The sequence below is a fragment of the Mesocricetus auratus genome, unplaced genomic scaffold (genome assembly GCF_017639785.1).
Source record: "Mesocricetus auratus isolate SY011 unplaced genomic scaffold, BCM_Maur_2.0 Super-Scaffold_100003, whole genome shotgun sequence".
Taxonomy (NCBI): domain Eukaryota; kingdom Metazoa; phylum Chordata; class Mammalia; order Rodentia; family Cricetidae; genus Mesocricetus; species Mesocricetus auratus.
The window spans coordinates 119,555,574-119,582,432 of NW_024429188.1; the positions used below are offsets into that span (position 1 = coordinate 119,555,574).

Here is a 26,859-nt window from a genome sequence, read left to right on the forward strand (position 1 = left end):
TCCCCCATTATCCCCTCATTTCCCCAGAGAGGGTGAGGCCCTCCATGGGGGTGTCCATAGTCTGTCATTTCATATACGGCAGGGCCTAGACCCTTCCCCAAGAGTTCAGGGTGAGAGTGCACCTCACATTGTTGGATGGGTGTCCAAAGTCCATGTGTATAATCGGGATGGGTACTGATCTGCTGCCCAAGGCTCAATAGATTACCTAGGCCTCCTCACTGACAACCACATTCAGGGGGTCTTGATCAGTCCCATGCTGGATTCCCAGGCTGATGCCTGGGATTCAAGAGTTAACCCTTGTCAGGTTAGCTGTTTCTGGGGGTTAAACCAACCCAGTCTTAATCCCTTTGGTCATCAGTCCTCCCTCTCTGTTACTGGCTTTCTTGAGTTCAGCTCAGTACTTAACCGAGGGAGTCTGCCTCTTTTTCGATCAGCCACTAAATGAAGTTTCTGTTTCCCAGACTCTCTGGTCATGGGATTGTAGGCTGGCACTCCCCAGATCTATGTCTAAAATCCATATATGAGAGAGTACATGCCATGTTTCTCTTTTTGTGACTGGGTTACCTCACTCAGGATGGTTTCTTCTAGTGTCATCCATTTGCCTGTGAATCTCAGGATTCCATTGTTTTTTTCTGCTGAATAGTACTCCATTGTGTAAATGTACATTTTCTCTATCCACTCTTTGGCTGAGAGACATCTAAGTTGCTTGCAAGTTCTGGCTATTACAAATAATGCTGCTATGAACATAGTGGAACAGATATCTTTGTTGTATGAATGGGCATCTTTTGGATATATGCCTAAGAGTGGAGTTGCTGGGTCTTGTGGTAGGTTTATTCCCATTTTTCTGAGGAATCTCCATACTGATTTCCAAAGTGGCTGAACCAGTTGGCACTCCCACCAGCAATGGAGGAGGGTCCCCCTTTCACCACATCCTCTCCAGCATAAATTGTCATTGGTGTTTTTGATTTTAGCCATTCTGACAGGAGTGAGATGGTATCTCAGAGTTGTTTTGATTTGCATTTCCCGGATGGCTAAGGATGCTGAGCACTTTCTCAAGTGCCTCTCAGCCATTTTAGACCCCTTTATTGAAAACTCTCTATTTAGTTCTGCAGCCCACTTTTTGATTTGGGTCCTTTGATGTTTTGGAGACTTGCTTCTTGAGTTCTTTGTAAATTTTGGAGATCAACCCTCTGTCAGATATGGGATTAGTGAATATTTTTTTCCCATTCTGTGGGCTGCCTTTTTTTGTCTTGCTGACTGTGTCCTTTGCCTTACAGAAGCTTCTCAGTTTCAGGAGGTCCCATTTATTAATTGTTGATCTCACTGTCTGTGCTACTGATGTTATGTTCAGGAAGCTGTCTCCTGTACCAATTCGTTCAAGGGTACCACCCACTTTCTCTTCTAAGAGGTTCAGTGTGGCTGGATTTATGTTGAGGTCTTTGATCCATTTGGACTTAAGTTTTGTGCATGGCAATAAACATGGATCAATCCACATTCTTCTACATGCCAGCCTCCAGTTATGCCAGCACTATTTGTTGAAGATGCTTTCTTTATTCCATTGTATATTTTTAGCTTGTTTGTCAAAGATCAGATGTTCGTACGTGTGTGGGTTAATATCCGGGTTTTCAATTCGATTCCATTGGTCTACCTGTCTATTTTTGTGCCAATACCAAGCTGTTTTCAGGACTATAGCTCTATCATAGAGCTTGAGGTCAGGGATGGTGATGCCTCCGGACTTTGCCTTGTTGAACAGGGTTGTTTTGGCTATCCTGGGTCTTTTGTTTTTCCACTCAAAATTGGTTATTGTTCATTCAAGGTCTGTGAAGAATTGTGCTGGGATTTTAATGGGGATTGCATTGAATCTGTAGATTGCTTTTGGCAGGATTGCCATTTTTACTACATTGATCCTACCTATCCAAGAGCATGGGAGATCTTTCCGTTTTCTGAGGGCTTCTTTAATTTCTTTTTTTAAAGATTCAAAGTTCTTGTGATACAGGTCTTTCACTTGTTTGGTTAGCATTACCCAAAGGTATATTATGTTGTTTGTAGCAATTGTAAAGGGTGGTGTTTCTCTGATTTCTTTTTCAGCCCTTTTATCATCTGTATATAGTAGGGCTACTGATTTTCTTGAGTTGATCTTGTAACCTGCCCCTTTGCTGAAGGTATTAATCAGCTGTAAGAGTTCCCTGGTAGAGTTCTTTGGGTCATTGATGTAAACTATCATATCATCTGCAAACAGTGAAAGCTTGACCTCTTCCTTCCCAATTTGTATCTCCTTGATCCCCCTTTGTTGTCATATGGCTCTGGCTAGAACTTCAAGTACCATGTTGAAAAGGTATGGAGAGAGTGGACAGCCTTGTTTTGTTCCTGATTTTAGAGGAATTGCATTGAGTTTCTGTCCATTTAGTTTGATGTTGGCTGGTGGTTTACTGTATATAGCTTTGATTATGTTTAAGTAAGTCCCTGTTATCCCACATCTCTCCAAGACCTTTATCATGAAGGGGTGTTGGATTTTGTCAAAGGCTTTTGCAGCATCTAGTGAGATGATCATGTGATTTTTGTTTTTCAGCTTGTTTATATGGTGGATTACGTTGATGGATTTTCGTATGTTGAACCATCCCTGCATCCCTGGGATGAAACATACTTGATCATGGTGAATGATTGTTTCGATGTGTTCTTGGATCCGATTTGCCAGTATTTTATTGAGTATTTTTGCATCAATGTTCATGAGGGATATTGGTCTGAAGTTCTCTTTCTTAGTTGTATCTTTGTGTGGCTTGGGGATCAAGGTTATTGAAGCCTCATAGAAAGAGTTTGGCAAAGACCCTTCTACTTCTATTGTGTGGAATACTTTGAGAAGAATTGGTATAAGCTGTTCTTTGAATTTCTGGTAGAATTCTGCACTGAGGCCATCTGGACCTGGACTTTTTTTGGTTGGGAGACTTTTGATGACTGCTTCTATTTCCATAGTGGTTATAGGTTTATTTAAATTGCTTATCTGTTCTTGATTTAGTTTTGGCAAGTGATAGTTGTCCAGGAAGTCGTCCATTTCCTTTACATTTTTGAATTGTGAAGTACAGGTTTTCAAAGTACGGCCTAATGATTCTCTGGATTTCCTCAGAGTCTGTTGTTATGTCCCCCTTTTTATTTCTGATTTTGTTAATTTGCATGTTCACTTTCTGCTGTTTGGTAAGTTTGGACAACGGTTTGTCTATCTTGTTGATTTTCTCAAAGAACCAACTCTTCATTGCATTGATTCTTTGTATTGTTTTCCTAGTTTCTACTTTATTGATTTCAGCCCTCAAATTGGTTATTTCCTGGCGTCTACTCCTCCCGGGGGAGTTTGCTTCTTTGTGTTCTAGAGCTTTCAGCTGTGCTGTTAATTCTCTAGTATAACTGTTCTCCAGTTTCTTCATGTGGGCACTTAGTGCTATGAACTTCCCCCGTAGCACTGCTTTCAAAGTGTCCCATAGGTTTGGGTATGTTGTGTCTTCATTCTCTTTGAATTCAAGGAAGTCTTTAATTTCTTTTTTATTTCCTCTTTGACCCAGGGATGGTGCAGTTGAGCATTATTCAATTTCCATGAGTTTGTAGGTTTTCTGCAATTTGTGTTGTTGTTGAATTCTAATTTTAAAGCATGGTGGTCTGATAAGATGCATGGAGTTATTCCAATTTTTTTGTAGCTGCTGAGGTTTGATATGTTGCCAAGTATGTGGTCGATTTTTGAGAAGGTTCCATGTGGTGCTGAGAAGAAGGTATATTCTTTGTTATGTGGATGAAATGTTCTATAGATGTCTGTTAATCCCAGTTGTGTCATTACTTCTATTAGACCCTTTGCTTCTTTGTTGAGTTTCTGTCTGGTATTCCTGTCTAGTGGTGAGAGTGGTGTGTTGAAATCTCCCACTATAACTGTGTGGGGCTTTAGATGAGATTTAAGTTCTAATAATGTTTCTTTAACGAATGTGGATGCATTTGTATTTGGGGCATAGATGTTCAGGATAGACACTTCATCTTGGTGGGTTTCACCTGTGATGAGTATGTAGTGACCTCCTTCATCTCTTTTGATTGATTTTATTTTAAAGTCTAGTTTGTTAGATGTTAGGATTGCTACCCCTGCTTGTTTCTTGGGTCCATTTGATTGAAAAATTTTTTCCCAACCTTTAACTCTCAGGTAATGTCTGTCTTTGAGGGTGAGGTGTGTTTCTTGTATGCAGCAGAAGGAAGGGTTCTGTCTTCGAATCCATTCTGCTAGTCTGTGTCTTTTTATGGGTGAGTTAAGGCCATTAATGCTGAGGGATATTAATGACCATTGATTGCTCATTCTTCTTCGATTTGCAATGGTTGTTGTTGGAATTATGTGTGGAATTTCACCCCTTTGTTCTTTTGGCTGTTGGTAGAGAGGGATTCTCTAATGCCTATGTTTTTCTGGTTGTAGTTAGCTTCCTTGGGTTGGAGTTTTCCTTCCAGAATTTTCTGTAGGGCTGCCTTAGTGGATACGTATTGCTTGAATCTAGTTTTGTCATGGAATATCTTGTTTTCTCTGTCTATAGTGATTGAGAGCTTTGCCGGGTATAGTAGTCTGGGCTGGCATCCATGGTCTCTTAGTGTAGGTAGAATATCTATCCAGGACCTTATGGCTTTCAGAGTTTCCATGGAGAAGTCAGGTGTAATTCTGATAGGTCTGCTTTTATATGTTACTTGACCTTTTTCCTTAGCTGCTGTTAATATTCTTTCTTTATTCTGTATGTTTGGGGTCTTGATTATTATGTGTCGAGGGGATTTTATTTGTGGTCCACTCTATTTGGTGTGCTGTAGGCTTCTTGTACCATCATTGGCTTTTTTTTTCTTAACGTTGGAAAGTTTTCTTCTCTGATTTTGTTGAATATGTTTTCTGCCCCTTTGAGGTGGTTTTATTCTCCTTCTTCTATACCTATTATTCTTAGGTTTGGTCTTTTCATGGTGTCCCATATTTCCTGGATGTTTTGTGTTAAGGATTTGTTGGACTTAAGGTTTTCTTTGGTTGATGAATCCATTTCTCCTAGTGTATCTTCAACACTTGAGATTCTCTCTTCCATCTCTTCTATTCTGTTGGTAATGCTTGTATTGGTAGTACCTGACTGTTTGCCCAGCTTTTCTATTTTCTGCCTTTCTTTAGATTGTGTTTTTTATTGTCTCTATTTCAGTTTTCAACCCTTGCAGTGTTTGCATTGCTTCTTGCAATTTACGGTTTATCTTTTCGTCCATTTGTTGCCTTTTATGAAGTTTTTGGTTTGTTTTTTCTTCCATTTCTTGCATATTTTGGTTTGGTTTTTGTTCCAATTCTTGAATTTTTTGCTTTGTTTCTTCTTCCATTTCTTTCATTTTTTGCTTTGTTTTTTGTACCATTTCTTGCGTTTTTTGCTTTGTTTCTTCTTCCATTTCCTGCCTTTTTTGGTATGTTTCTTCTTCCAATTCTTGCAATTTTTGGATTGTTTTTTCTTCCATTTCTTGCATTTTTTGGTTTGTTTTTTCTTCCATTTCTTTGAGGGATTTTCCTATATCCTCTTTTAGGGCCTCTATCATTTTCATGAAAGTGGTTTTAAGGTCGTTCTCTTCTGCTTCGTTTGCATTAGAATGTTGGAGTCTTGCTGGTGTGGAGTCTCTAGAATCTGGCGGTGTCATATTTGTTTTTCTGTTGCTGAGTGTGTTTTTGTATTGTCTCTTTCGCATCTCTTCTAGTGGGTGCAGAAAGAGCCCCTTACTGCTCTGGTGGTTAGGGGACCAGAGTTCCCTTTTGGTGGGTGCTAGCAAGTCCAATAATCTGGTGGTTCTTCTATTCCTTGTCCTCGTTCTGGTCCCATGGGTGGAAAAGAAGAACAGGAATCTGGGGCGCTTAGCCTCCTACCTGGTCCCCTGGACCCTATGCTGGGTCCTGTTGTACCTGATCCGGAACAACTACTCCCCTGGTCTCCCTGGCTCCTCTGGTTTCCTGGTCTCGTTGGTGGGAGAGAAGACCTGGAGTCTGGGGTGCTTGGCTCCCGCAGGGATTGGGAGCTCTGTGCAGTTCCCAGGCGATCCTCAGGCACTGGAACACAGGCGGGAAAGCCGGCCTGTTTACCTGATGCTGCCACAGGAACAGCTGCTTCCCTGGACTCCCTGCCTCCTCTGGTTTCTGCACTTCTCTTTTGAAAAGTATTTATTATTTCCAAGGTCTTGATCTTGACCAGGTTAGTGGTAAAGAAAATCGTAGTCATTTCAAAAAATTTAGATTTATTTCATGTGTGTGAACATTTGTCTTGTATGTATGCACGTACACCACATGCATGCTTGATGCCTGCTGAGGTCAGATGAGCACGTCAGATTCTGTATTACTGAAATCACAGATGGTTGTGAATGTCCACAGGATTCTTAGTTACTGAATCCAGGTCCTCTGCAAGAGCAGCCGGTACTCTTCAGCACCAAGCTGTCTTTCCAGCACCTAAGCCACTGCTTCATGCTTAGACGCTGTCAGGAGGCAGGGTCACATCTCTGTGCTTTAACATGCTTACGTGCAGAGGGAGAAGCGAGTAACCGAAAGGAGGGGAAATGAAACGTTAAAGACAGAGGGGCCAGACTTCATCCAGCCTTTGGTTAAAGAAAAACTAGTCTTGAGGACTGTGAGCTTATTTTGCCTGGGTTCTGGGTATAGCTTCTGGTGCTTTTATTGGGAGATAGTTATTTTATTAAAAAGAATTGTGTTCTAAAGGAAAAACAAGTTACTTCCAGCTGTCTGAGGGCAATGACATTTATAGCACATTCTGAAAAAAAAATTTGGGTTAACTTTCAAGCTGTATTTTTTTTGTCCAGTCTTTGCATAATAGGAAAGTGTAGGGCTTGTCTCTAATCATGGGTAGAGTAGTCTGTGAGATTGGATCATCTCAGTTAGCCTGCTCAAAATTGTTCTGAGCAGTGTTGATGAGATTTTATCATCTCAGCTGCCACCTGGAAATTGTTCTGACCAGTGTCTGTGAGATTGGATCAACTCTGCTGGCCACCTCAAAATTGTTCTGAGCAGTTTGTAGTCCAAAGTCGAACTTTAGTTGGGATTGTTCAGCTTAATGGTGTTGTCACAGTCCTGGTGAAATTTTTGTGGGGTTCCATATTCTTTTAAAAAAATGTGTGATTTTTTTGTTTTTTCCAGACAAGTTTTCTCAATACCATTATTTTGTTGAATGGACATAGTGTTAAGGGAGAGTGGAGAGCATGGTTGTGAAAGGAGTTGTGGGGAAGTTAATATGTTCAAAATACATTATATAAAATTCTCAAAGAATTAATAAAATATTTGTAAAAATAACATGAAGAGTAACAGACAAATACAACTGACATTAACCACTGGGCTCCACATGCACTATGCATAAATGTACACATACATATACATAAATGCATACATACCACATATGCACTCACACAAAGATTAAAAATAAAAATATAAATTTCATGTTCATTTTAATATGGCTTCTAGAAAATGCAAAAAATACATGTGATTTTCATCTGTGGTGCACATGAGAGCAAAGTGAGACAAGCTGAAAGACTGCATGCATTTAAAATAGTTGAGCTAACCTGCCTAGTTTGCCCATCTAGTTTACTCCATCTATTTTAACATATTTGACTATATTAAGTATCTACCTCCTAATACCCAAGGGACATAATTTCCTGAAAAAAGACAGATTTAATTATACAAAAGGAGCTACAATTTACTTGCTTTTAAGAAGAAGGACTGAGCTACTTATTTTGTATAAAAAGAAGATCATCAGATGACTCAGGGGTACCTACTCAAGTAGAGATATATATCATAGAATATAGAATACATAGTGTTGAAAGGTAGTAAATTCAATTATAGAATAATTGTGATGCTATATTCCAAGTAGAAAGAAATGGGACACATCTGTATAATCAATTCTATTCCTAAGTGTCTTAGTTAGGGTGTTATTGCTGTGAAGACACACCATGATCACAGAATCTCTTATAAAGGACAACAGTTAATTGGGGTTGACTTATAGTTCAGAGGTTTAGTTCATTATTGTCATGTCAGGAAACATGGTAGTATGCAGGCAGACATGGTGTTGAAGAGGTAGTTCAGAGTTCTATATCTGGATCCACAGGCAGCAGAAAGAGAATGTCATTTGAGCCTCTAAGACCTCAAAGCATGCCCCCATTGACACACTTCCTTCAATGAGACCACACCTACGTTCCTAATAGTGGCATTCCCTATGGGCGTATTGGGAGTCATTATTATTGAAACCACCACACCAAGTATTCATTTGTGAATATTTTTGCACAAATTAATAAGTCACTCTATTCTACAGTTTCCTTCAAAGTTAACAGATGTTTTACGGGAGGCACTACAGAATAAAAGTGCATATATCATGTTTTGAACTTGTTGAATGTTGATATATTTCTCATAGTTTTCTGACCTTGATCCAAGAAAAGGGCTCCTTGGTACTCCAGGCATTGATTGATCCAGAATGATGAAGTCTAGCCAGGTTTGGGGTCCACTGACCTTTGTACAAGAAAGAAGACAGAGATTATATTATTATATATTCAACTGTATTTAATCTTAAAATCTTTGGAACAACAGTATTATCTAGAGAAAGCTTAATCCTGGTTGTAGAAGAGATAGAGAAAAGCATAAAAGTTTTGTAGTATGGCAGTATTGATATTATATATCCCATATTCTATTTTTATGGGGGGCAGTACCAGAAAATGAACCTGGTCCCTTGCATGTGTTAGGCAAGTACTCTACCACTGAGATATATATATGAAATCTTCAAGTGTTACTATAGTATTTCTTTATCATATAATGTACATTTATTATTATAAAGTCAGAAAATTAAAAATAGTAAAAAACAAAATGGAAAGAATAGTCTTTCCATGCAGAATCTCCTTAAATAATACTCAAACATTTTTCTTTCTCCTTTAAAGTAGAGGTTTGTCAAACTTCTTATGTCAAAGGATAGATGGCAAGTACTTTAATAGTGATAGATTATATAGTCTCTGTTTTAACTACATAACTGCCATTGTAGCCATAGATGCTATATAAATGAATGTATGTGACTGTGTTGCAGTATAAGACTTTTATGGACATTTTAACTTGAATTTTATAACTTTAACATGTCATGAAACATTTTAAAAGTCATTTAAAAGTGGAAAAGATGGGCCAGTGAGATGCCTCAAAGAGTAAAAGTGCTTGCCACTGAGGTTGATGACTTGAGTCTGATCTACATATCAGGAGAGAAAAGACTCATGTAGGCTGTCTTCTGACTTCTACATGTGCACCCAGACGTGCATGTACACACATAAACATAAATAAGTATTTTTTTTCAAGACAATGTTTCATTGTTTAGCCTTGGCTGTCCTGGAACTAGTTCTATAGACCAGACTAGCCTCAAACTCACAGGGATCCACCCGCCTCTGCCTCCTGAGTGCTTGTGGAGGTCCCTAAATAGGGATAGCATAATAGAAGCCATCTTAATATTCATACTGTATCCTTAGAGACTAACACTTAGTTAAATTTCTATTTCTCTGTGCCTGCTTATCTTCCTGTACAGCATATTTTGCAAGGCCTGCAGTCCAGGCTCTCATACCCCTGGCCTGCACTCCAGACTTCCCCAGCTGCAGACTTGTGTCCTTGGAACATACCCTGACAAGGAGAACTTCTGCTCCCCCGCCCTTCTGTTACCTGCCTTACTTAAGCAGGTACTTTCAATAAAGGAGACTTGATCAGAATCCTGTCTTGTCTCTGTCTCTTGAGTCCCTTGTCCCCCCATTCTCACTGTCTCCCTGAGGGTCCCCGTTGACTGACCCCACGGGCCGGGCAAGTGCTGGGATTAAAGGTGTGTACAACCACTGCGTGGCAGTATAATAAAATTTTCAATGGATAAGTTAACTATTTGGGAAGAGGAAACAGACTAGAATAGTGGGAGGAGGAGCATGAGAGTATAATAGAAGTAAGTAGAATCAAATTACATTATATTCAAATAGTAAAACAAAAAAGAAAATGTCACAATGAAATCTATACTTTTGGATACACTAAAAATGGAAAATTATCTTAACTCACATATGAAAATAGACAATGGGCCTATAGACAATGATCTGTAAATGCTCATTCTAGAATAATGTGTGAGAATTTTCTATAGCCTCTATTCAAGCTTTACTAGCACTGTTCCATAGAAAGTGTAGCTTCCTACCATGCTCAGTAGAATGAACTCACATGAGCAGTACTAAAGTAGGGAGGCTATATAAGCAGTTAGTGCCATTGTTCAGGTAAGAAACGAAAGTGGCCTGAATTAATATGGTCACAACAGAAAATGGAAAGAAGGATACAGACTTGAGAGGAATCTGCTGAGCAGAATTAAGAAAAACATGGCGGGGGCTTAAGAGATTGCTCAGCAGTTAAGAGCAATTGTTGCTCTTCCAGATGACCCAGGTTCAATTCTCAGCACCCACAAGGCAGCTCACAAACACTTGTAACTCCAACTCCAGGGTATTCTTTTTTTTGAGAAATCAGTTTTTTAAAAAAAATTAAAATATTTTATTTATTTATTGTGTATACAGCCTTCTGCCTGCATACCAGCAGAGGGTGCCAGATCTCATTCAAGGTGGTTTTGAGCCACCATGTGGTTGCCAGGAATTGAACTCAGGACCTCTGGAAGAACAGTCAGTGCTCTTAACCGCTGAGCCGTCTCTCCAGCCAGCTCCAGGGTATTCTATGCCACCTTTTGGCCTTTGCAAGCACCAGGCATGCTAGTGATGCTCAGATGTATATGAAGGCAAAGCATCCATCTATCTCTATCTCTATCTCTATCTCTCTATTTCTATCTCTATATCTATGTAATGTAAAAAGAGAGAGAAAAACATGGAAGGCAGTAGCTTGGTTATTGTGGTGATATTTTGTTTATGACCTAACAAATAAAGCTTGCCTGAAGATCAGAGTGCAAAGCTAGTCACAGTAGTTAGCCATAGAGGCCAGGCAGTGGTAGCACATACCTTTAATTTCAGTAGCTACACTAGTTATCCATAGAGGACAGGTGGTGGTGGTGCAAGCCTTTAATTCCAGCACTCAGGAGACAGAGGCAGATGCATCTCTGTGAGTTCAAGGCCATTCTGGGTTACATGAGATTGAATAGATATATAAAGGAGAAACAGAGCTCACACAAAGGTGAACCCAGCACTTGGAATTACATGCCTTTATTCCAGCAAGAATTAGGTGGAGACAGGGTGATATGGCTGGGCATAGAGAGAAATATAAATCAGGAGAAGACAAGAGAGAGAGGCAGTATGAGGTTTCATAGAAACAGGTGAAGTCTAGGCAGTCAGTCTGAGGATGCACTCTGAGGATAGGATCATCCCTTTGGTCTGAGAATTGGTAGAGGCAACAACTCTCTAGTGGCTGGCCACTTTGCTTCTCTGATCTTTCAGCATTAACCCCTATATCTGACTCTGGGTTTTATTATTAAGATCAATTAAAGTTTTTGTTACAAGGTATTTGAAACTCTCCAACAGAAATAAAAAATATCAGCTCAGATTCTTATAGCAAAATTAATAGTATTTACCATAGTGTCCTGAAGCTGTAATCTGAAAATCTTTGATGCTTCCAGAAGCCATTCCCAGAGGAATCTGGCACTCTGAAATCAAACACAGAGGCTAGAAATGGCACAGAACCCATGAAAACAAGGATGAATTATAATATTTTTAGGTAAGTGGTAGTTCTCTTACTTGTTTAAAGTTATGTCCCAAAACTCTTCCATGTGAAGTTTTTAAGTTATCGCTGGTAATTGAATCAAAATTAAGTTCCAGAATTTACTACTGTGAAATTGAAGACCGTTTAAGCACAAGTTTGTTAAACGGATTCATATTCAAAGGGTCCAAAACTTCTATCTCCTTTGAGGATTCTGATGGTTTCTACCCACAATATTCAATTTAACTTTAATAATAATACAAGCTTGTATTTATTTATTGACCAAGGCACCACTTCAAGCAGGAGGAAAGTTCTACAGAAATAGCTTCTACCCACAGTTACTCACGTTTGCTGTATACCAGAAAAAGAGTGCTCATTCCAGCCTGTAAGTGCTCGCCAATAAGGCATTCTACTCGCCAAATTCCAGCTTTGGATGGTAGCATTTCCACTGTCTCAAAAACTCCTTTTAAAATCAAAGGGAACAAAAATGATTTTTCTTTAAAAATGGGTATAAAATATATTGGCTTATTTGTTGTGGAATATTATGATATTTTTAGCTACTGCCCTTTCTGCCTTTTTCTTGGTTTAGTTTTGTTTGTTTGACAATAACCCATTAAGTCCAATTAGTGTTGCCCATATGTACACGAGTATGTAGCCATCCACTAGAGAATGGGAAACTGAACAGTAGGAGCACCCTCAAAAAAGAATGAGTTTTCTTTCCCAGTATCTATCTTCTGCTAATAGTTCCTCAATAAGGTGTAAGGCATATGTTGTCTTCAGTGACGTTGACTTAACCTTTGGGATCAAATATGTCTACCACACATGTTCTAGGTCTGTATTCCAGTTAGAAAGAATAGACAGAATGGAGAATGGGGCATATCTCTTCCTTTGAAGGAAGATTTACATCCCACTTTATCTTAGGTTTCTATTGCTGTGAAAAGTGTCATGACCAAAAACAATTTGGAGAGGGCTTATTTCAACTTATGCTTCCATTTAGCCATCTATTACTGTGAGGAAGTCAGGGTTGAAACTGCATGCATCAAAGACCACAGAGGAACATTATCCCTCATGGCTTACTCAGTTTGTTTTCCTATGTCACCCAGGACCATCTGCCCAGGAGTAGCACCACTCCCAGTGTGTTGGGTCTTGCCCTATTAATTAGCAATCAAGAAAATGTGTGGAATATTAAGGTGTGCTATAATTGTTGATGCTGTGGAACATTTGTTTTAATGTTGCAAAGATGCATTGCTTTTGTTTAGGTTGCATTTGTTTAACTCTGTGAAGTTGTGTTACTTTGCCTGTCAAAAACACCTGATTGGTCTAATAAAGTGTTGAATGTCTAATAGCAAGGCAGGAGAGAGAAATATGTGGGGCTGGCAAGCAGAGAGAAAAAATAGGATGAGAAATCTGGGAAGAGAAAGAGCAGAATATAACAAGGAGAGGAGGACATCAGGGGCCAGCCACCCAGCCAGCCACAGAATAAGCGTGAAAGTAAAATTTATAGAAGAAAGAGAAATGTAAAAGTCCAGAAGCAAAAGGTAGCCAGGTTAATTTAAGAAAAGCTGGCTAGAAACATGGCAACCTAAGGCTAGGCATTTATAAGATATAATATGACTGTGTGTTTGACTTATTTTGGAGCTGTGTGGCAAGCCTCTCCTCCCAAAAGAGCTCAAAGAGCCAAAGAGTAATAAAACACAAACAACACTTATTAACAATATGTATCATTGCAATGGAGTCATGAAATTCAGTTCCATCATTCTCAGATGTCTCAAGCGCAAAAGACTTTTCATGTACATTTTTGCTATGAAAAGTCCTATAGGTGTCTTTACTACTGATCAGATATAACCTTCAAGGGGAAGAGAAATCACAGTAAGATCATCTTGGATCCATGGCACTAGGTAAAGGGACCTCAAGTTACAAGAAGCTGGACAAGTGTTTCAGCAGTTAAGAGTGCCAGTGTTCTTGCAGAGGACTTGCATTTGGTATCAACTACTTGTGTCACGTGGTTCACAACTACCTGAAATTACAGTTCTAGGGGTTCTGATGACCTCTTCTGGTCTTTGTGGGAAGCATGCACTTATATGTGTATATCAACATAGACCCACAGACCCACAGACCCACAGACCCCCACACACACAAATACACTGTTTAAAAATAAAATTGTTTTTCCATTAGTGCTTCACCAATATATTCGTTACATATATAAACAAATCAGCCTTGATAACTATTGGTGCCATGTGGGATTTGAGGAGAAATGATAAAGGATTCTTAGGAAAGTACTACATAGTACTAACTATTCATTTCTAGTAGTTTTATACCCCTAAAATTACCTTGTTCATTTGCTAATTTATTTATTTGTATAGGATAAAATTACTTGAAAAAGCAAGGCATTTTAGAAAGGAGATTCTCTACTTTTTATTGTTTATATTACCAGTACCAAAACCATTTAGAGTAATTATTCAATACATACAGTAGGTAGAAAAAATGAACAAACTATTTCACACCTGGATAGAGGTTGTACACTGCCATTTTGTACTCCTCTTTTTTCCGCACAGTGAACACATGTCCACTGAAATGAATAGATTGGATGTTCTCGTTGCTGCCCATGCTGAGAAGATACCATCGAATTCTTTGATTTTGAGCCATTACTAAGCCTGGTAGGGTATCCATCACATAACCATTGATTGCTGGAAAAGAAAATAGAGAAAATTATTAAACTATATCACTAAAGTTTTCTTCCTTTTACTACACAGAAAATCCTAATACCCATCAGGATTTAACTTCTCATTACTGTTTAAATCTCCGGCTCAAAACTCATTTGAAAAAGTATATACTACATTTCACAATGAGTAATATTTATGTGTCGATTATGTTACCATGGAAGCGATAATTCTCTTTCAAAGTGGGGTCTTCCATCTGGATATTGCACGGTGTCTTGCAGTTCCTTTCTACATTTTCAGTGAAGTACCAGCTCTTGGTCTCATCAAAGATAGTGAAAAACAGAGCAAATTCCTGTACTGCCACTTGTCTCCCATGAACAGGATTCAGTGTGTTCGTGTGGCAAATCAGTAGGGGTCCAATTAATCCTGAGTGCATATCTTTTTCCTAGAGTCCCAGGAGGATATTAATTGTATTAGTGTATGTTCTTTCTTATCAACTTATATGCCAAAGTAACATTTATTCTCTGCAGTAGATTTCTGAGCGATATTTCTAACACAGAAAAGGCAACATCACTTCCCTGACTTTAAAGCTTCTCATTATTCTTAGAATAAATAACAAAATTCTTAGCACAGAATATAAAAACCAGGCTAGAAAATAGCTCAATTGTTAAGAACACTGACTGCTCTTCTAGAAGATCTAGGTAAAATTTCTAGCACCCACATGGCAGCTCACAACTGTTTCTAACTCTAGTTCCAGGGAATCCAAAGCCTCTTTCTGGTCTCCACAAGCACCAGGTATACACTTGATGCACAAGCATACACACAGGACAAACATCCATGCACATTAAAAAAACTTTTAAAAAAGATAAAAGCAATTTCTGTTAAGTGACAATATGACTATACCAATAAAGAACCACTTACAAGATCAACATCAGAGAAATAAGCCCAGGCCTTGCAGTCAAACTCATCTTCCGTAGGTGCCATATGATGTTGTACTTTCCAAAAATAAATTTTGGTTTCATTAGGCTTGACAAAGTTTCTTCTTGGTTCTTCTCCTTGTCTCTGATCTTCCTTATAAGAAATGAGGCTAGAATAGAAGGAGTAGGGACGAGAGGCCTGGTTTTTGAAAGTTACCTGAAGAGGAAAAAATCCAGAAAGAATTATTTTTTAGAATAATAAAATCTTCAAGAGTTATAAAGTTTTATATCTGTATCCCTCTAACTTTTGGTCTTTATCCAATTTTTATTACCTCAGACCTTAAGAAGAAAGTTATGAGAAACTTTTGAATTGAAAATTATGAAGGAGAAAATTCTTAATCATTTAAAAGTAATTCAAAAGTAAACAGAAAATGTCACTATAAATTCAAGAGTGACTAAGTTTTGCCATAACAAATTCCAAGATGGATGTGAATTATCCTTTAAATTTTTATTTATTTTTAATCAGTTCTTTGAGAATTCTAGTATATGTGCTGCCGGAAGCGAGCACAATTCTTTGAGATTTCTTTTTTTTTCCACTAGAAACAAGTGTTTTTGCTTTTTATTTCAAGATGAATAACAGTGGTATATATATATATGTATATATATATATATATATATAAAACTTTCTTTTTTCATTTTATTTTCCAGTTTAAATTTAGATAAGAAACAAGGTTGCTTCACAAGTCAGTTCCAGGTCCCTCTCCCTTTCCCTCCCCTCCTCCCGTGCCCTCCCCCCAACCCCCCTGTTATCCCCATTCTTTGAGATTTCTAAACAATGTATTTTGATTATATTTACCTCCACTTTTCTTCTAGATCAAACCCTACTCACCCAAATTTGTATCTTATTTTTTAAAAGGTTTGCTTTTTAGATTTAAAAACCTATGCATATTCATCATAGAACTACATGCAAACTAATTGCAACATGAATAATAAAAAAAACGAGAGGCAGATGTTGGGGTTCAAGCTTCAAGCCGAAGATCAGAAAAGCAAAGCAGCTGGCCACTAGCTCTTACTCTACCTCAGGCTGAAAGGGCTGTCCTGTCCTCAGTGTGGCTGGAGAATGAATCTCTGAGACTGAATACTAAATGCCTTGCTCCTATCTTACATACCTTTATAGAACTGGGATTAAAGGCATGGGATCCCAAGGGCTGAGATCTCCTTTGTATGAGCTGTTTCTCTTTTAGACTGATTCACTCTAATGTAACCCTGGGTGGCCTTGAGCTTACAGAGATCCATCTGCCGCTGTTTCCTGAGACCTGGGATTAAAGTTGTGTGCCACCACTGCCCAGCTTCTATAGTAAACTAATGTGGCTGGTGAAATTAAAGGTGTGCTTCACAATTGCATGGTTCTAGTACTGTGACTAGCTTTGCATTTTGATTTCCAGTGGCTTTATTAAATCATAAACAATATATCAACACTATTCCCATTTTTTTGTCTAATACAAAAAAGATTACAACTAACATAAGAAAAAATATGTATGAGCTTCCAAGTCCCATTCTCCATCCATGGGACAGGCGAGGGTCCAGCCTACTCAGAGACTGCCAAGGTCCTGATACTAGGATGGCCTCCATCCAAGCAAGAGGAAAGCCAACAGAGTATTGATTGGACCTGCTCCCATCCATTGGAAAGGAACTGTAGTCACATACCCACCAGGAGAGAAAGAGACTCCTTCTGGACCCACAGGAAGAAATGATGCAAAGGACACAATATAAAAACATACCCAACAACAGAAAAACCAATATGATACCACCAGAAACCAGAGAATCTATATGCACAAGACCTGAACAGCCAATGCAAATGAAGCAAATGAGAAAAACCTTAAAAGCAACTTTATGAAAATGATAGAGGCCCTCAAAGAGGATATGAGAAAATCCCTTAAAGAAATGAAAGAAAAAACAAACCAAAAAATGCAAGAAATGGAGGAAAAAACAATAAAAAATGCAAGAAATGGAAGAAAAGACAAACCAACAAAATCCAATAAATGCAAGAAAGAGAGGAAAAGACAAAGCAAAAATTGCAAGAAACAATTCAAACAGTGCAAGGGTCGAAAACTGAAATAGAGACAAAAACACAGTGTGAAGGAATGCTGGAAATAGAAAAGCTGGGCAAATGGTCAGGTACTACAGATGCAAGCATAACCAACAGAATACAAGAGATGGAAGAGAGAATCTCAGGTGTTGAAGATACAGTAGGACAAATAGATTCATCCAAAAAATCCCTAACATAAAATATCCAGGAAATATGGGATACCGTGGAAAAGACCAAACCTAACAATAATTGGTATGGAAGAAGGTGAAGAAAATCAACTCAAAGGGGAAGAAAACATATTCAACAAAATCATAGAAGAAAACTTTCCCAACTTAAAGAAAGACATTCCAATGAAGGTACAAGAAGTCTTCAGAACACCAAATACAGTGGACCACAAAAGGAAGTCCCCTCGCCACATAATAGTAAAAACCCCAAACATAAATAATAAAGAAAGAATATTATGAGAAGCTCAGGAAAAAGGTGAAGTAACATACAAAGGCAAACCTATCAGAATCACATCTGACTTCTCCATGCAAACTATGAAAGCCAGAAGATCATGGATAGATATTCTACTATCAATAAGAGACCATGGATGCCAGCCCAGACTGCTATACCCAGCAAAGCTTTCAATCACTATAGATGGAGAAAACAAGATATTGCATGACAAAACCAGATTTAAACAACACGTATCCACTAACCCAGCCCTACAGAAAATTCTGGAAGGAAAACTGCAACCCCAGGGAGTTAACTACAACCAGAAAAACATAGGCAATAGATAATCCTACTTTACCAACAGCCAAAAGAAAGAAGAGGTGGAAATCCACATATAATTCCACCACCATCAACCATTCCAAAACCAACAAGAATAAGCAATCGATGGTCATTAATATCTCTCAATATTAATGGTCTTAACACACCCATAAAAAGACACAGGCTAACAGAATGGATTTGAAGACAGAACCCATTCTTCTGCTGCATGCAAGAAACACACCTCAGCCTCAAAGACAGACATCATCTCAGAGTTAAGGGTTGGGAAACTATTTTCCAATCAAATGGACCCAAGAAACAAGCAGGGGTAGCAATCCTAATATCTAGCAAATTAGATTTTAAAATTAAATAAATCAAAAGAGATGAAGGAGGATATTTGATACTCACCACAAGGGAAATCCACCAAGATAGTTTCAATTCTGAATATCTATGTCCCAAATATAAAGGCATCCACGTTCATAAAAGAAACATTACTAAAACTTAAATCACATACAAGGCCCCACACAGTTATAGTGGGAGATTTCAACACCCCACTCTCACTACAAGACAGGACTACCAGACAGAAACTTAACAAAGAAGCAAAGGAAATAATAGAAGTTATGACCCAATTGCGATTAACAGACATCTATAGAACATTCCATCAAAATAAAAAAGAATAAAACTTCTTCTAGGAGCCACATGGAAGGTTCTCAAAAATCGACCACATACTTGGCAACATATCAAACCTCAACAGGTACAAAAAATGGAAATAGCTACATGCACCTTATCAGACCACCATGCATTAAAATTAGAATTCAACAACAACACAAATTGCACAAACCCTGTAAACTCATGGAAATTGAATAATACACTATTGCACCACTCCTGAGTCAAAGAAGACATGAAAAATAAATTAAAGACTTCCTAGAATTCAATGAGAATGAAGACACAACATAATGAAATTTATGGGACACTTTGAAAGCAGTGCTAGGATGGAAGTTCATAGCACTAAGTGCCCACATGAAGAAACTGGAGAATAGTTACACTAGAGAATTAACAGCACAACTGAAAGCTCTAGAACACAAAGAAGCAAACTCCCCCAGGAGGAGTAGATGCCATGAAATAATCAAATTGAGGTTGAAATCAATAAAGCAGAAACTAGGAAAACAATACAAAGTATCAATGAAACAAATAGTTGGTTCTTTGAGAACATGAACAAGACAGATAAACCTTTATCCAAACTTACCAAATGGCAGAGTGTGAACATGCAAATTAACAAAATCAGAAATGAAAAGGAGGACATAACAATGGACACTGAGGAAATCCAGAGAATCATCAGATCATACTTTGAAAACCTGTATTCCACAAAATTTGAAAACCTTAAGGAAATGGACAATTTTCTGAGTAGAAATCTCTTGCCAAAATTAAATAAAAACAGATAAGCAATTTAAATAGACCAAAAACCCCTACAGAAATAAAAGCAGTAATCAAAAGTCTCCCATCCAAACAAAAGCCCAGGGCCAGATGACCTCAGTGCAGAATTCTACCAGAAATTCAAAGAACGGCTTATACCAATTCTTCTCAAAGAATTCCACACAATATAAGCCAAAGGGTCTTTGCCAAACTCTTTTTACATTGCTTCAATAACCCTGATACCCAAGCCACACAAAGACACAACTAAGAAAGAGAACTTTAGACCAATATCCCTCATGAACACTGATACAGAAATACTCAATAAAATACTGGCCAATTGGTGAAAACAATCATTCACCACGATCAAGTAGGTTTCATCCCAGGGATGCAGGGATGGTTCAACATATGAAAATCTATCAATGTAATCCACCATATAAACAAGCTGAAAAACAAAAACCACATGATCATCTCACTGAATGCTGAAAAAGCCTTTGATAAAATCCAACACCCCTTCATGATAAAGGTCTTGGAGAGATCCGGGATAACAGAAACTTACCTTAATATAATAAAAGCTATATACAGCAAACCAACAGCCAACATGAAACTAAATAGACAGAAACTCAACGCGATTCCTCTAAGATCAAGAACAAGAGAAGGCTGTCCACTCTCTGCATACGTCTTCAATATTGTGCTTAAAGTTCTAGCTAGAGCAATACGACAACAAAAGAAGATCCAGGGGATACCAATTGAAAAGGAAGAGGTCAAACTTTCACTAAGTGCAGATGATATGATAGTTTACATAAATGACCCAAAGAACTCTACCAGGGAACTCCTGCACCTGATAAATACCTTCAGCAAAGTGGCAAGATATAAGATCAACTCAAGAATATCAGTAGCTCTACTATATACAGACGATAAAAGGGCTGAGAAAGAAATTAGAGAAACATCACCCTTTACAATAGCCACAAACAACATAATATACCTTGGGGTAATGGTAATCAAGCAAGTGAAAGACATGTATTGCAAGAACTTTTAGTCTTTAAAGAAAGAAATTAAAGTAGATACCAGAAAATAGAAAGCTCTCCCATGCTCTTGGATAGGTTGGATCAACATAGTAAAAATGGCAATCTTACCAAAAGCAACATACAGATTTAACAAAATCCCCATTAAAATCCCAGAATATTTCTTTATAGACCTTGAAAGAACAATAATCAAGTTATATGGAAAAACAAAAGACCCAGGATAGCCAAAACAACCCAAGGCAATATCCGGAGGCCTCATCATCCCTGAAAACAGCTTGGTGTTGGCACAAAAATAGATAGATAGACCAATGAAATTGAATTGAACACCCCAACATTAACCCATATATGTACGAATACCTGATTTTTAAAAAAGAAGCTAAAATTATGCAATGGAAAATAGAAAGCATCTTGAACAAATGGTGCTGGCATAACTGGAGGCTGATATGTAGAAGACTGCAGATAGATATATGTGTATCGCCATGCACAAAACTTAAATCCAAATGGTTCAAAGACCTCAACATAAATTCAGCCACACTGAACCTGTTAGAAGAGAAAGTGGGAGGCACCATTGAACGAATTGGTACAGGAGACCGCTTCCTGAACCCCAGTAGCACAGACACTAAGATCGACAACTAATAAATGGTATCTCCTATAACTGAGAAGCTTCTGCAAGGCAAAGAACAGAGTCAGCAAGGCAAAAAGCAACCCACAGATTGGGAAAAGATTTTCACTAACCCTATATCTGACAGAGGGCTGATCTCCAAGATTTACAAAGAACCCAAGAAGCAAGTCTCCAAAATACCAAAGGATTCAATCAAAAAGTGGAGTACAGAACTAAATAGAGCATTCTCAGTAAAGGAATCTAAAATGCTTGAGAGACACTTAAGAAAGTGCTCAACATCCCTAGCCATCTGGGAAATGCAAATCAAAACAACTCTGAGATACCATCTTACTCCTGTCAGAATGGCTAAAATCAAAAACACCAATGACAGGTTATGCGGGAGAGGATGTGGAGAAAGGGGGACAGTGCCGACTCATACAGCTACTTTGGATATCACTATGGAGATTCCTCAGGAAAGTGGGAATCAGTTTACCACAAGACTCATCAATTACACTCTCGGGATATTTAGGTGAGAGGAGAACACACTTTTGATCCAGATCTTGAGATGGAAAGACACACCTTTAATCTGGGCAACACCTTCTGCTGGACACCTATATAAAGACATGGAAGGAGGAAAGTTTGGTTCTTTGCCTGCTTGCCCTCTCCTTGTCATCACATTTATTCCTTCTCTGGTATTGAAGCCTACCTCTTTAGTGTTTCAGCATATACAGAAGACCAGCTGAGATACCCAGCCTTGTGGGACTGATCAACTACTAGAGTCTCAGACTTTCCATTCACAGCTAGCCATTGTTGGATTAGTTGGAGTGCAACTTGTAAGTCATTACAGTAAATTTCATGTATGTATAATAAGTTCTGTGACTCTTAAGAACCCCTGGCTAATACACTGGGTATGGTGGCATTCACCTTTAATCATAGTGCTCAAGAGGCAGAGACAGTAGGATCTCTAGGATCTCTGTGAGTTTGGGGCCAGCTAAGTCTACATAGTGACTTTCAAGTCAGCCAAGGTGTAGAGGTTAGACTAAAATAGCCCCCATATGCCCATAGGGAGTGGCACTATTAGGAGGTTTGACCTTGTTGGGTTATGTGTGCATTTGTTAGAGGAAGTGTGTCATTAGGGCCTGAGCTTTATGATGGAGGATGTCTTCTGTATGCTGTTAATATATTTCTCTTATTGGTCGATGAATAAAACACTGATTGTCCACTAGCCAGGCAGGAAGTATAGGTTGGTCTATGAGTTGAGGAGAATTCTGGGGAGAGGACACAAAGAGGGGCTGTCAGAGAGACATCATGTAGCTGCCAAAGGAGTAACATGCCGGAGCATTATGGGTATACCACAGCTTTGTGTCAATACATAGTTTAATAGAAATTGGGTTAATAATTAAGAGAGAGCTAGCCAATAAGAATCCCGAGCCATTGGCCAAACAGTTTAAAATTAATATAAGCTTCTGTGTGTATTTATTTGGTATTAAAGGGCTGTGGGACCTGACTGGAAAGAAACTCTGTCTAGAGTTCTGAGGTTTTAAAAGTCCATGCCAAGCTTAGTGTCTCTCTCTTTGCTTGTGAAAGAGCATGTAGCTCTCAGCTAAGTCTCCAGCACCATCATGCCTGACATGCCTGCTGTTATGTTTCCAATTATGATGATAATGAACTAAACCTCTGTACGAAAGCACCACAATTAAATGCTTTCTTTTATAAAAGTTGCTTTGGTCATGGTGTCTCTTCACAGCAATAAAATATTGACTAAAACCCAAGGCTACATTGTGAGATTGTGTCTCAAAGAAAAAAAAGAAAAGAAAAAAGGAAATTATCTAAAAGATTATTCAAAGCACATGGTTAAGTAACCTATGGCCCCATCAATTCATGTGATAGAATATCATGTACTCATTCTTTTTGGTTGTTTAGTTTTCTGAGATAGAGTTTCTACATGTTACCCTGGCTGTCCTTAAATTCCATTTATAGATCAGGCTGAACTCAAACTCACAGAGCTCCACCTGCATCTGTCTTTGCCTTCTGAGTGTGGGGGCGGGAGAAGGGGGAGGATTAAAGGCATTTGCAACCATGCCCAGACACATAGTACCTACTTCTTACTTAGGAAATGTTCGGATGATGTGAAATATTTATTGCATAATACATAATTTAAAAGAGGCAGAATTACATATACTACATATGGTATAATTTCTAATACATAAAGAGAAAAATCAGGCAACAAATAAGGAATATACATCAAATGATAATTATAGGATTATTTTCAACTTCTTAATTTTTATGTACTTTAATTTTTTCAGGTGGTAGAACACATTATTTTTCCCACTGGTGTATAATCATTGTAAATGATACTGTGTTATACAAGGATAGTTTCATACATGTACATAATACATTTTGAATATATTCCTCAAACAGTCCTCTACTATCTCCTTTTCCTCCTCTCTCTAATTAGTTACCTTTGTTCCCATAGACAGACCAGGTGTGTCCACTTTTTTCATACTGTGGCATGATAACTACTAATGTTGGCACTGAAGAAGTATACAACTGAGTGGGGGGGGTAGAATAGGGGGAAGAGGGAATCATAGGTTAGAAGACAGATCAGGCACCAGTGTGACCTCTAGTGATCTAAAGGGATGACACCAATTGGCAAGCTAAGCAATAGTGTAGAGACCACCTCGAATGCCCATTCCTGATAATGAACTTGATGTCTATAATCATCCTGGAGCCTTCATCCAGTGACTGATGGAAGCAGAGGCAAACACCCACAGTTAAACATTGAACTGAACACAAGGAACCCAGTGACAGAGAGAGAGGAGCGATCAGCAAATTGGCAAAGAATGGGCTGGCAAAACCAGCAGAGATAGCTGATCTGAACAGGGGAGAGCTCTTGGACCCCAAACTGACAGCTGGGAAGCCAGCATGGGACCGATCCAGACCCCCTGAATGTGAGAGTCAGTGAGGAGGCCTGGGCAACCTATGGGGCCCTGAGCAGTGGATCAGTGTTTATCCCTCGAATACTAACAGACTTCGTGTGTCCATAACACAAATAGGGTTGCTTTCTCTGCCTGGACTCTTAGGGGAGTGCCTGGACCCTACCCTGAGTGAAATAACAGACTCTAGATATCCCCTATGTGGAAGGAAATGGCAATAGGGTGGGAGGCTGGGGGAGATGGTGGGGGAGTGCGGGAGGAGGTGAGGGAGAGGGAACTGGGATTGACATGTAAAACAAGCTATTTAAAATTAAAATAAAAAACAACGTGAAAAATCTCCATAATGTTTTAAGTAAGTTTGTCATTTTGTGCTAGGAACACACATATCTATATTTGGTTGCATGTGGTTTGAAGGCTGTAGGTTGGCCCTAGACTAGTGGTTCTTGACCTTCCTAATGCTGTGATCCTTTTATAGTTCATGTTGTGGTGACCCCCAATCATAAAATTTTTTCTTTTCTACTTCATAACTGTAAATTTGCTACAGTTATGAATTATAATGTAAATATCTATGTTTTTGATAGTCTTTGGTGACCCTGTGAAAGTCATTAGACTCTCTCAAGAGTTTTTGACCCATAGGTTGAGTACCACTGTTTAATGTCTACTTTCACGCCATATATACATGTTATTTTTATTAGCAGAAGAAAACCAAATATATAGAATTGTTTTTGTAATTCCATTGTCCTTAACTTACCATAATGTTGTCTTCAACTTCTGCTCTTATATATGGCCCCAACAATCCCAAATGTTCATTTAGTTCTCCCCGGTATAAGGGTTGACTAAAGGAGCCATCAGTAAATTCCTGAAAAACTACTTTCTTGAACTGAAGTGAGTTGTAACTTTGATCCCTGGAGAAAAAGCAGAAGAAAGGCAGTACTTTGATGGATCCATGAGGAAGGATACCTCATAAGTTTGCTTTCCCTTTATTTGATATATGCTTAATAAAATCAATGATAGATAATAAATGCAATGGTGTATGAAGGAGAGAAAGAGATGAAATATAATTTTCAGGGGTAAAAGAGATGGCTCAGTTGGTATGTTGCTTGCCTAGTAGCATGCAGGGAGTCATGGGTTTCATTTCCATTGCAGCAAAAAGCGGGTATGGTTGGCTGTAACTCCAGCACTCAGAAGGCCGAAGCAAGTGAATCACTACAAGCTTTAAGCCAGCTTGAACTACACAGCAAATCTGAGAATAGCTTTAGGTACCTGAGACCCTTTTACAAATAAAAAAGTTAATCTTCAGGTTTCTAGTTTGAACAAAAAATAGCATGATGATGCAGTTTTTCAAGATGGATAATCCTTGAGAGTTAGGTTTTGGTTTGGTTACACATTAACACTATGTGAATTAAATGAGCAAATGCCAACTATCTAGAGGCCAGCAGTTCACAAAATTTTTATGTCCTTATTTTGTTAGACAATTAAGAAATGATTTGCATGGTTGTAGTGGTTTGAAAGATAATGGACCTTAAAGGAAGTGGCACTTTTAGGAGGTGTGACCTTGTTAGAGTAGGTGTGCCTTTATTGGAGGAAGTATGTCACTTTTGGGGAGGACTTTGAGGTCTGTAGTTAAATTATACCCAGTGTCATATTTCATGTCCTGTTGCCTGCAGATCAAGATATAAAACTGTCAGCTCCTTCTCCAGCACCTTGCCTGCCTGCATGCCACCATGTCCCACCATAACGATAATGGACTAAACCTCTGAAACTGTAAGCCAACCCCAATTAAATCTTTTCCTTTATAAAGTTGCTGTGGTCATGGTGTCTCTTCACAGCAGTTGAAACCCTAACCAAAATAATGGTTAACCATTCCATCTTCTTTGAAATATTCTCTTAGGACTTTACTAGTATGTAAGTTTCCTAAAAGCAGGGTTTTTTTTCTATTTTGTCTACTGGTTCACAGAAGTTGGGACAGTATCTAATACAAGGCACATACTCACAATTTATTGTGGAATGTTGAATAAATGTAGGCCTTAAAACATACTCTAAACATAAGAAATCACAGTTTCTATTCTTTCTATCTCTTAAAATTTTAAAAATAACATTTAAAGTTCTGAACTGAAGCATACACATAAATGTCTTTCATTTGGAAATGCAGACATCTCCCAGAAAACTATATATCCCTTTCCCACTCATACTCTGCTATCTCTCCACTAAAGGTAACTATTCTTCTGATGTTTAGAAAAACTTCTTAGCTTTTTTTTAAGTTTATCTCTTCTAACCATACATTTTTCCCCATTTTTCATGACAAGGTTTCTCTGTGTAACAGCCCTAACTGTCTTGGAACTAGCTCTGTAGACCAGATTGGCCTTGAACTCACAGAGATCCACCTGCTTCTGCCTCCTGAGTGCTGGGATTAAAGGTGTGAGCTCCTACTGCCCAGTTCTAATCGTACATTTTTTAAAGAGTTTTGTTCAGTTTTGCTTGTTTTTTAAGTATGTAAGATGCAACAGTGTACATACCCTTCTTTTTTCTTTCACTAAGCATTACAATTGAGACATTCATCTATGTTGTAATTATAGCTTATGCATTCTCTGTTGTATTGTATTTCATTACATTAACACACTCCAATTATGGGTATATGAGTTACCAGTAAATTTGAAACTTGCAAATAGTCTTGCTATGAACCTTCAGGTATATGTCTTTGGTGAACAAATGCATGTATTTCCTTTGGTGACACATGCAGGAATTGAATTGCTGGACAGGCATATTTTAGGCTTAGTAT

At 38.4% G+C, this 26,859-nt stretch overlaps 1 protein-coding gene across 3 annotated transcripts in view; it reads right to left on the reverse strand.

Annotated features, from left to right (window-relative positions):
* The window catches only part of F8 (coagulation factor VIII), a 146,745-nt gene that overhangs the window by 25,142 nt on the left and 94,744 nt on the right, over window positions 1-26,859 (reverse strand). For all 3 annotated transcript variants that reach the window (XM_040743928.1, XM_040743927.1, XM_040743926.1), the window contains 7 exons: window positions 24,832-24,985; window positions 15,277-15,489; window positions 14,572-14,800; window positions 14,200-14,382; window positions 12,042-12,158; window positions 11,571-11,642; window positions 8,433-8,518 (listed from right to left, as the gene is read on the reverse strand). In XM_040743928.1, coding sequence (XP_040599862.1) covers window positions 8,433-8,518; window positions 11,571-11,642; window positions 12,042-12,158; window positions 14,200-14,382; window positions 14,572-14,800; window positions 15,277-15,489; window positions 24,832-24,985 — 1,054 coding nt within the window. The remainder of the gene's footprint in view (window positions 1-8,432; window positions 8,519-11,570; window positions 11,643-12,041; window positions 12,159-14,199; window positions 14,383-14,571; window positions 14,801-15,276; window positions 15,490-24,831; window positions 24,986-26,859) is intronic.